This window comes from Ipomoea nil, unplaced genomic scaffold (genome assembly GCF_001879475.1).
Source record: "Ipomoea nil cultivar Tokyo-kokei standard unplaced genomic scaffold, Asagao_1.1 scaffold2705, whole genome shotgun sequence".
NCBI lineage: Eukaryota > Viridiplantae > Streptophyta > Magnoliopsida > Solanales > Convolvulaceae > Ipomoea > Ipomoea nil.
The window spans coordinates 2,718,274-2,730,068 of NW_017619133.1; the positions used below are offsets into that span (position 1 = coordinate 2,718,274).

The 11,795-nt window shown below is 44.5% G+C and overlaps 1 protein-coding gene across 1 annotated transcript; it reads left to right on the plus strand.

The window, feature by feature from the left end:
• The first annotated feature begins 6,728 nt into the window (after positions 1-6,728).
• Positions 6,729-11,153, plus strand: LOC109156332. Its single transcript, XM_019304169.1, has 4 exons — positions 6,729-7,081; positions 7,517-8,441; positions 8,493-10,555; positions 10,712-11,153. The coding sequence occupies exons 1-4, from the start codon at positions 6,729-6,731 to the stop codon at positions 11,151-11,153; spliced, it is 3,783 nt and encodes a 1,260-aa protein (XP_019159714.1).
• The last annotated feature ends 642 nt before the right edge of the window (positions 11,154-11,795 follow it).

An 11,795-nucleotide genomic window follows, 5' to 3' on the forward strand; every position in this document is an offset into this window, starting at 1 on the left:
TAGAGCTCTAAAATTGTGAACATCGAGCTTTGAAAATTATGATTTTACAGTTATTGCATTATGAATGTACAGTTACGGAATTATGAATGTACAGTTATGGAAGTATGAATGTATAATTATGAAATTATGAACATAGAGCTCTGACATTATGAACTTACAATTATGAACATATACTCTTATAACGAATCGGTCTGAAATTTAAAAAAAAAAAAAAAAAAAAAAAAAAAGAAGAAGAAGAAGAAGATAACAGTGCCTAATGGCACTGTTACCCGTGTTCAGCATGCATGTTGGACACGGGTGCATATCATAACGATTGTTGGCACAACAATCCAAACTAAGCAACAAAAGGCCGATTAAATGTCCTGTGACCTAGCTTAACTAATCAACTAACTCAAAATAAGTTGTGAAATTTTATCTTGTTTTGCAGTGATACAGAGGTTAATTAAAATACATTTCATAATTTATCTCATCCACTAATTTCCACTAGTCTTTAAAACAAGAGCAAGGGAAAACCTTACCGACCGGTCTTCTGAAACAACATTCCAATCAAGATGACAAGAGGCAAACTATACGAATTATTTAAGAAAAAAAAAACTCAAAGTTAAACCCTTATAATTATGAACAATCATTGCTGGAAATTATGGAATTTCCGACCACCTGAAAGTGATCTTAAATCAAGTCGAAAGCAAAAAGTGGTCGGAAATAGCAATAAGGGGTCGTTTAGTTCACGGAATGTCAGATTACCATAGGGAATGTTAGATTGCTGGGAATGTTAGATTACTGGGAATCTTAGATTCCTGTGTTTGGTTAAAATTGGGGTATGTTATATAATCATGTTTGGTTTATGATTATCTTTTATACACACACTATAATATCTCTAACATAACCAAGGTTATCTTACATAACCTAAGAAATTGAAGGGAATCACATTCCCTTCAAAATCCTATGTGGAGGGAATGTGACATTCTTTGGGAATGTTAGATTCCCTCAGATAATATGAACCAAACATAGGAATCTGACATTTGGAATGTCACATTCCCTTGGTTATGTTATATAACCTGAACCAAACGCCCCCTAAAGGTTTTTCTGGATACCAAAAGTGGTCGGAATAAGACTTTCGACTTGATTTAAGGTCACTTTCAGGTGGTCGGAAATTCCATAATTTCCAGTTGTGAATTTTATCATATTTGATACTTATTCAGTCCATTAACAAAAAAAGGTACCTTACCATATTGGACAAACAACTTTAAGTGCTTTGATAAAGACAGTTTTCACACATCCATCAAGTATTAAATCACAGTATAGAGTTTAGGTATCGTTACACTGGAAATGGCTCTTGTAATGTTAGGAATTGATGTAAGGTGGAGTTAAACACAAGCTAAAACTATCCTTATAGAAGCTAGGTCTATCCTTAATGAGTTAGTTTGATATGATTTAGCAAATAACAAATAAGACAAGTAAAACAAAGGACCGGGACTTGGTTGATTCAAACTAAGATGCCAAATATTGTACTAAGGATTATGGAATTAAAACAAGACATATGGTAAGTGAAATACACAAAAGTGTTCAAATACCACTCTTGTAACTATTTGGACGTGCAACCTCACCTTGAACTCCACTCACATGGCAATTCAACACAAGGATGCCCAAACAAGAACACAAGACATATATTATCGTTAACACCCAAAATACTCTCGTATTGGGCATTAAGTGTGTGAATGTGTGGCTAGTGTACAAGCTATACTCTCGTAGCAACAAACACACTCCAAAGAAAGCATATAATTAGAATCCAACAATTATACACAATTTCACAACAAACCCAATTCACAGAACAAACCCTAGAACACCCAAATAATCTCTTTTATGCAATACAACTCAAATAGCCATCAATAGCAATATATCAAACCAAATCCAAGTCCCTAAACACTTAGCTACTCGTAATATAACAATAGATACACAATATTAAAGGAGTAATTGAAAGCATTGATGAAAAGTAAAGAGAAGAGATGAATAAGAAAACTTCTCTATTGAGTATTGAAGCCTTGAAATTCAAGATTTGCAATGTTCTTGAGCTTGGAAATGGAAAGGAACAAGAAATCTACACTAGTCTAAGTTATTCTAAGTTAACCCTACCTAGGAAGTGAAAGGAAAATGAAAGATATGTTTTTAAGTAAAAAAAAAAAAAAAAAAAAAAAAAAAAAAAAAAAAATCCCTTTTAAAGGGGTCAAAATGGTGCTATCAAAAGTTACAAAGGTTGGCCACGAGCACAGGCACGGGCACGGGTGTGGATATACCCGTGCCCAGAATTTAAGGCACACTGCCTTGTGACAACGGGTCTGGGCACGGGTGTGCCTAGACCCGTGCCCATGCCAGGCAGAATTCACGTGTATAATATCTGTCTTCTAGGCTATTTTGCATCCCTGAATCTTTTGAATTTGTGCTTGTGGTATTCATCAAAGTTACGTTGTAGCCCTTCAAGTTGACTTTTCAATGGAGCAAAAATCACTTGATTTGGACACTCCTAAATTGAGATATGGTCAAAATACTGAGACAGCGCCAATTTGGGTGAGAAATGCCACCTTACTATCCTTTGCTTTGCGTTTGCATTGAATTGCCTATATCATCAGGACCACTAAGGCATAAATATTTGGCACATGAAAAAGTGTTGTTCAATCTTCTTCTCTTCATTTTACCTCACAAAAATATCATCATGCTATGATGACTTGAAATCTTGATCAAATAGTTCAATATTTGACTCAAAACATCATTTTCTTATCAAGTCACCTAAGTACAAACAATCATTTCATAAGTGACCAAATTGACTCCAAATTGTAGTCAATACCACCCGTATATACTACATCATTGTGGCATCGTCCGCGGAGATTGGTACGAATTTAGCCAGTTAAGTCGCTTTTGCTGTTCTCCAAACATGTATCCTTATCTTGATTTCGATCTTTAATAAACAAGAGGCTGAGGATAGAAGCTCGGATTTACACTCTCATCTTAATTCGCTTTTGTTGTTCTCCAAACTGGGTTGCCTTCTCCGGTGAGAAGGCAGCCCCTCGCAATCGACTCTTCTCTTTTTTTTTTAATGTTTTAATTAATTCATTTCGAAAAAAAATGTTTTAATTAATTAATATTTTAATGAGGTTTGACCAAGATGGTGCAAATAGCAATTTGACAACCTATTTGGCTATTTACACCCACCTATATAATTATTGAAATTTGTTACCTTTTTACAATTCCAAGGTACTTTATACCCACTTTTGACTAAAGGGTGGTGCAAATAGCAACACCCTATTAATACTTAACTAGTAAATTACACGTGCATGCGATGCATGAATAATATTTTTTATTATATATTTAGATAATAAAATTAAAGATAAAATTACTCTCCTTATTAAATGTCTAATTCCTAAATCGTTTTTCCTCTACCAAACTTAATTACTCTTTAGGTAATTAAGTTAATATTTAATATTTTAGTATTAAGTATTAATGTATGTATTATTGTATTACCTATTAAATTATTAACTATTAAATACTTTATAATTATGAACTATTTAAATTTTATTACCAGTCTTCGTCTCTGGCAGCCTGGACCTTCCTCGTCCTCATGTCGGAGACGAAGAACCTCTTTGTCCCTGGTAGCCTGGAGACGAAGCCGTAAACTTTTTTTTTTTTTTGTTATTTTAAATTATTAAAATAAAATAAAATAAATTATTACTTTAATATGATACCATTCACATCAACAAGCTAACAAGTAAACATATCATTTTTGACTCAGTTGCATCCTTTTGCGTTGTTCAGGACTCAACTACATCTGTTTTGAGTTCAATAGCTTAATTACATTTTCGTGTGCAGTTCGATTACCTATTTGACCCTTATTCCTAATTAAAATAACGCATGCACGACAGTTGCACAGCATCCAAGTGAGTAATTAAAATTCTAATCTATACTATATATAAAAACAAAATCCTGAAATTTTAATTTCCCGCCCAATTCCTAAAAAATCTCTCTTCCCAATAAAATATATTGATTTCTACTTTCCCATTCGTACAATAATTCTGGATAAAAATTCTATTCTAAACTTATAAAATAGTGTAATACAATTCCCTTTGCACATCTATACTATATATAAAAACAAAATCCTGAAATTTTAACTTCCTGCCCAATTCCTAAAAATCTCTCTTCCCAATAAAATATATTGATTTCTACTTTCCTATTCGTACAATAATTCTGGATAAAAATTCTATTCTAAACTTATAAAATAGTGTAATACAATTCCCTTTCACATCTATCTATACTATATATAAAAACAAAATCCTAAAATTTTAACTTCCCGCCCAATTCCTAAAAATCTCTCTTCACAATAAAATATATTAATTTCTACTTTCCCATTCGTACAATAATTCCGGATAAAAATTCTATTCTAAACTTATAAAATAGTGTAATACAATTCCACATGCACATCTATACTATATATAAAAATAAAATCCTGAAATTTTAACTTCCCGCACAATTCCTAAAATATATATATCTTCCCAATAAAATATATTGATTTCTACGTTCGCATTCGTACAATAATTCTGGGTAAAAATTCTATTCTAAAATTATAAAATAGTGTAATATAATTCCCTTTACACATCTATACTATATATAAAAACAAAATCCTGAAATTTTAACTTCCCGCCTAATTCCTAAAAAAATCTCTCTTCCCAATAAAATATATTGATTTCTACTTCCCCATTCGTACAATAATTCTGGGTAAAAGTTCTATTCTAAAATTATAAAATAGTGTAATACAATTCCCTTTGCACATCTATACTATATATAAAAACAAAATCCTGAAATTTTAACTTCCCGCCCAATTCTTAAAAAATCTCTCTTCCCAATAAAATATATTGATTTCTACTTTCTCATTCGTACAATAATTCTGGGTTAAAGTTGTGAAGTGCCAAAAGTTCGGCAAGGCATAACTTTTGACTTGGATCGGTGGCCCGTTTTGGACAAATATTTTTTTGAAATCGCGTATGTTTTCGAAATCTATCCACTGCAAACTGCCGTAGGCAGTTTAGCCCACCAATTTCTAAAAAAAAATATGCTTTATTAAATAGTTTCTAAGAAAAAACTATGAGAACCTTATGTTTTATTAATGAATTTTTAAATTTTTTAATAAAAAAAAAATTTCCCGTGCATTATTTAATAGTCTCTCTTTGTAATTGGTCAAATTATTTAATTATGGTAAGTTAGGAAATAATTAATGATGGTAATAGAAATCCTAGAAGAATATAGAATTGAAGAATATTTTATTATTGTTATATTATTATTATGATTCACAAAATACAATACAAGAATATTTAATTATGATTATATTATTATTGTGTGCCTCACGGCCATTATATACTAACAAAACTTGAAAAGAAACTAATAATAATAATAATTGATGGGGTAAGGACCCCGGCCCAAGATATAGGGGCCCAAAGAAAATAGAAGTGGGCCAGCATCGAGAGAAGCCCAAAGAGTAGTCAGGTCGAGTCCAGGAGTCGGCCGAGGCCCAAGCCCAGGAAAGGACCCGGCTCGAGGAGCCGTTGAGGGCATTAAAGAGGTTCCTTTAAAGAGAGCCGTTGCAGCATTGAAGGCAGGACCCGGTCGGGCCGTTACAGGCCTAGGAGAGCCGTTGGTTGGCCGAGTAATGGCGTCCAACGGCTCCATACCTTGATTAGCCTTGAAGTCGGCCATTAAGGGCCTTCAAGTCGACAGATGAGGAGCCACTATATAAGGGCTCCTCCATTCCTGTAAAAGGTAGACATTTGGGGGACACCTAGAGGGGTGGAAAATAACAAAGAGTTTCTGAGCACTGTGATTATCTCCGAGTTAGACATAGATATTATTGAGAGGTGTATCCTCCGACCAAAGGTTGTGTTGGACCTCCTTGGGCCCGAAAACCCTAAAACCATCACTGGCGCCGTCTGTGGGGATCGAAACGAAGAGTCGCGTGTCCTCTCGAGTGAGGTGAGTCCGAGGAACAACAGTCGAATCAGAAAGCTCCAGACATGGCAGGAAGCGAAGAACAGTCGAGCCGTCACGACAACGGGCGAGAGGCCGACCTGAGAAGCCAGCTGAATAGGAGAAATGCTCGGAGCCAAGAAAACGAGACGACACCGCCGCCGACGCCGCGGAGAAACCCGCAATTACCTCAAGTGCTGCTCACCCCGGAGCAGTTGCGCGCGATTGGGCGCGCTTGCGCCGAAGCAAGCCTAGGAATGAGAGAACAGTCCATCACTCGCCAGCCGCAACGCGAGTCGCAACCGCCTCAGAGGCCCGACAACCGGCAATTGAGCCGACGGGCTGAAAGCCAACTGGTACAATCCGTTCATTCCCGGCTAGGTCCCAGCGGTGGGCGTCGGTCGGCAAGGGAACGATTAGGCCGGAAGGAGCCCAGTCGTGCCCCGTTAGCCGCTCGCCACCGACAGGGTGCACGAGATAAGAGCCGAACCAAAAGAGCCAGGACCAAGACTCGTCGCGTGGAGCAACCTTCCCGCAACCCCGATCAACTGGCTGAGTCTGAAGTCGGCGAAAGCACGGAATCCACGGGAAATCGCATCCGGGAGAGGGTCGAAGTGGCTGACCTAGCACAGGAAGTGCGGAATCTGAGAGAACGGATGGAGGGAAAAGCCAAATCCCCAGGACGTACGTTGCTGACCGCCTTACCCTTCTCAGATGAGGTTATGGCTTTTAAGATACCAAGCGACTTCAAGTTCCCGGAGCAAGCCACGTTCGATGGAACTGGCGATCCCCGCGAGCATTTGCTGAGCTATCAGGCCAAGATGCAGGTTTTAGGGGTACGAGACCCGGTCATGTGTCGTGCTTTTTTACCCACGTTGAAGGGGTCAGCGCAAAGGTGGCTGGTGGCGCAGCCCTCAGGGTCGATTCATAACTTTGAAGAGCTGGCAGACCGCTTCATGAGCCATTACGCCGCTAATATTAAGCCACAAAAGGACCTAACTCACTTGGGTGACATCCGTCAAGACGAAGGCGAATCTCTGAAAACCTATCTGGCCCGCTGGCAGAAAGAAATCCAGTCCATAGAAGAGGTCGAGGACCAAACGGCGCTCACCTTCTTCATTGAGTCGCTGCGGTCCGGCCAGCTGTACCGAGACCTGAGGGACAATCGGCCGGCCACCTACGCAGAAGCCATTCATATGGCCAACAAGAGGGCCAATACGGAGCAGGCTATGAAGTACAAGCGACAGCGCGAAGTCGGCGGATCTGCCAGCGGAAAGAGAACGCGAGCGGAAGCCAAAGAAAGGCGCCCGGACATGGCGCGGCGACCCGAAGTTAGACGGTCGTACGACCGACCAGTGGTCCACGCCTATCGGCCGATTCCCGAGCGTCCGGTCCACGAGGTACAAGCGGTTGCCCCGCCTCCGCCTCCGCCGACCGACGACCACGCGACAAACGAGGAAACGGGTAAGAACGCTAAGTATTGTCGTTATCATAAATCTTATACCCACAGTACGGAGGAGTGCTTCTACCTGAAAAAGATCATGGAGGGCATCATCCAGCAAGGAACTCCGCCTCCTAACCAGTGGAGGCGAAGGCCGGGCAGTCGAGGAGATGAGGAACCCGTCGCAGTTGCCGAAAGCGGTCGAGGCAAACAGCCAGTTTCCGGAGAGGAGGAGGCTCAGTGGCGCCAAAAACCGATTATCAACATGATAGTTGGCGGGCCGGAAGGTGGTGATTCAGCGAACACCAGAAAAGCTTGGGCCCGGCAGTTGTACGTCGGGACAGTGTATGGGCGTGAGGAAAACTCCAAAAAAGTGTGTCGAGAGCCCATCGTGTTCACCGACAGAGACTTACCAGCCGGAGAAATACCGCATCGAGACGCGTTGGTTATAGCTATGGACGTCAACGGCATCGTCGTTCGGCGAATCCTTGTAGACACCGGAAGCAGCGTCAACGTGCTATATCTAGAAACCTTCACTAAAATGGGGTTGACTCGAGAACAGCTGAACCCCGTCAAAACCCCTCTCGCCGGCTTCACAGGGGACTCGGTGGAGACAGAAGGGTCGATCACACTCCCAGTGGAGATTGGCACGTACCCGGACGTACAGCAACTCAGCATGAAATTTATTGTGGTAGACCTGGCCTGCTCGCATAACGCGATACTTGGCCGACCGGGTCTTGAGGATTTAGGAGCCTTGATCTCAATTGAGCATCTCTGCCTGAAATTCCGCACACCGAATGGAATAGGTACGGTGCGCTGTGACCGGAAGGTCGCCCGCGACTGCTATCTGCAGGCATGCAGAGGGATGGGCAAACGCGAGATGCGGATCCATGAGATCACTGAGAGGCCCCCTAAGAAGACGATACTACCTCGCCCAGAGCCTGCCGTCGAGTTGGAGGAAGTCGAGATCGACTCTACACGGCCAGACCGACGGGTCCGAATTGGAGTCGGCCTCTCCGAGACATTGAAAAAAGAAATTGTAAAGGTGCTCCGGGAGCACCGGACGGTTTTCGCCTGGGGCCCAGAGGACATGCCTGGCGTCGACCGATCAATCATATCCCACAAGCTCGCCGTAGATCCGGAGCACCGACCGGTCGTACAGAAGAAACGATACCTAGCCAACGATCGGAGGGAATTCGTAAAGAAGGAGGTTGGCACGCTACTAGCGGCCGGGCACGTCCGCGAGGTTAAGTACCCGGAGTGGCTGGCCAATGTGGTCCTCGTGCCCAAACCCCCGGCGTGGAGAATGTGCGTAGACTACACCGACCTTAATAAGGCTTGTCCGAAAGACCCGTTTCCCCTACCTCGGATCGACCAGTTAGTCGACGAAACGGCCGGGTCGGCGCTATTGAGTTTCATAGACGCCTTCAGAGGGTACCACCAAATATTTATGCACCCGGCGGACGAGGAGAAGACCGCCTTCCTGACACCGGACGGAGTTTACTATTACCGAGTCATGCCATTCGGGCTTAAAAATGCCGGGGCTACGTACACCCGGATGGTCGCCCGGTTGTTCCAACATCTGCTTGGGAAATCGATGGCTGCGTACGTCGACGACATGCTCGTCAAGAGCCAGGAGGAGGATAAGTACGCGGAGGACTTGGCCGACTGCTTCAAGGTAATGATGAAATACAACCTTCGGCTGAATCCCAAAAAGTGCGCGTTCGCCGTCCAAGGTGGCAAATTCTTGGGCTACATGGTCACCAAACGAGGCATCGAGCCGAATCCGGAAAAAGTACAGGCCATCATCGACATGCAGCCTCCTACAACCGTCAGGGACCTACAACGGCTGACCGGCCGATTGGCCGCCCTTAGCCGCTTCTTGAGCAAAGCGGCGGATAAGACCATACCTTTCTTCGAAGCTATAAAAAAGAAGGAGGGATTCGCTTGGACGGCCGAATGCCAGCAATCGTTCGAAGAGTTGAAACAGTACCTCTCAACGCCCCCAGTGCTGTCTACCCCCCAGGTGGACGAGCCTTTATTCTTGTACCTCGCGGCCTCAGCCAAAGCAGTGAGTTCAGTATTGGTCCGAGAGGATGACCGAGTCCAGCACCCGGTTTATTACGTAAGTCGCTCGCTGAAGGCCGCCGAGACGCGGTACACCATTGTGGAAAAGATTGTGTATGCGTTGGTGGTTACCGTGCGCAAGCTGGCACCCTATTTCCAAGCCCATACCGTTCGAGTTTTGACAGATCAGCCGCTCGGAAGCGTGCTAAGAAACCCCTTGTCCTCCGGCCGACTTGTAAAGTGGGCCGTAGAGTTGACTCAGTATGGGATTGAGTACCAACCTCGGCCTTCCATTAAGGGTCAGGCCCTAGCCGACTTCCTGGTCGAATGCACTGCAAGTGAGGAGGAAAAAGAACACGCCTCGGAGGGCTGCCCAGGCGAGTGGTGGGAAATGCAAGCGGACGGAGCGTCGAGCCGACAACACTGTGGAGGCGGTGTCATGCTCATCACTCCGGAAGGATTCCGGTTATATTACGCTCTGAGATATCGGTTCTCGACATCAAATAATGAGGCCGAGTACGAAGCGGTATTAAACGGCCTCCGACTCGCCAAGGCCCTGGGAGTCGAGCGGCTGCGAATCAAGACTGACTCCAGACTGGTAGTTGGACAGATCTCGGGCACATGTGAAACTAAGAATGCAAAGATGGCGCTATACAAAGAGCGCGCGGTCGAGATGTTAAAAGGGTTCGTGGCTTATGAGATAGAGTACATACCCCGAACGGACAACACGGAAGCCGACTTATTGTCCAAAATTGCCTTGGAAGGGGTACCGGACCATCTGATAAAAACTTGTCAGAAGGAGGAGCTACATCAGCCGAGTGTTGGAGAGACACCACCGGAAGTCCAGCAAATAGATCTCGGGGAATGGGATCGAGGGAAAAATCCCAAAATGTTCTGGATAGAGGACATCCGGCGATTCATAGAAAAAGGCGAGCTACCGGAAGACCCGGGAGCCGCCGCGAAAGTTCGGCGGAAAGCCCCCTCCTTCCGGATCATCGACGGGCAGCTATACAAACAGTCGTTCGGTGGACCCTTGCTAAAGTGCCTGCTTAGACCCGAGGCCGATAAAATAATGGACGAAGCCCATAGAGGCATTTGTGCCGCGCACCAGGGCGCCCACACGCTCGCCCGGAAGTTAGTCGTTCAAGGGTATTATTGGCCGACCATGATGCGAGACTGCATCGAACGGATGTCCAGGTGCGGCGTTTGTCAAGCATTCGCCAGGAAGGACACCCGGCCGGCCACCTTTTACACACCGGTCACCACTGCCATCCCCTTCGCCAAGTGGGGAATAGACTTGTTGGGACCATTGCCCGTCGCTCCGGGAGGCCTGAAGTTTTGCGTTGTGGCTATCGACTACTTCACCAAATGGGTCGAGGCAGAACCATTGGCTACCATCACTGAGTACCAATGTCGACGTTTTCTATGGAAAAGGGTGATATGTCGCTTCGGCCTGCCTGAGCACATCGTCAGCGATAACGGGCGACAGTTTGACTGCCAGGCCTTCGCTGATTTCTGCCGCCGACACGGTATCAAGCACACCAAGGTCTCGGTGGCATACCCACAAGCCAATGGGCAGGTCGAGAATGTGAATCGAACGTTGGTCGATGGGATCCGGAAGAAGCTCGAAGACATCTGAGGAAGTTGGGCGGACGAGCTTGACCGAGTCCTATGGGCTTATCGCACTACCCAGCGGCGAGCGACGGGGGAGAGCCCGTTCTCGCTCGCATACGGCTTCGAGGCCAAAGTTCCAGTCGAAGTAGTCGAGCCCACCCACCGGGTTCGCACCTACTCGGATGCAACGAACGAGGAGAATTTGCGGATCGAGAAAAACTTCCTCGAAGAAAGGAGGGAAGCCGCGAGTGCACGGATGGTCGAGTACCAGCAGGCGGTGAAAAGATATCGCGACCAGAGGACTCGCCCGCGAACCTTCCAGGCCGGCGACCTCGTGTTACGCGATCGACAAGCCAGTCAGCCCACCGAAGGGGGCAAGTTTGCAGTTAAGTGGGAGGGGCCATACCGTATTGCAGCGGTGGTCCAAACCGGAACCTATAAGCTAGAGACCATGGAAGGCAAGCTCGTCGATCGCATATGGAACGCCACCCATTTGAAAAGGTTCTATCGGTAGAAAAGGATAGGCCGTGTACGTGCTCAAAGATTCCAAAAATCTAAATAAAGCACATGGGTTACAGTTAATCGACTGAGGGACTCGGCGAGTATTGAGAGAAACGACGGGGCACTGACCCTAAACTGTTTCTGATCTGAGATAGAAAAAGCCTAA

Coding starts and splice junctions, on each gene's coding strand:
- LOC109156332 (XM_019304169.1), top strand. CDS start 6,729: ATGGCTTTTAAGATACCAAGCGACTTCAAGTTCCCGGAGCAAGCCACG. Junction 7,082..7,516: donor CGCTGGCAGAAAGAAATCCA/GTCCATAGAAGA, acceptor TTATACCCACAG/TACGGAGGAGTGCTTCTACC. Junction 10,556..10,711: donor TTCGGTGGACCCTTGCTAAA/GTGCCTGCTTAG, acceptor ACGGATGTCCAG/GTGCGGCGTTTGTCAAGCAT.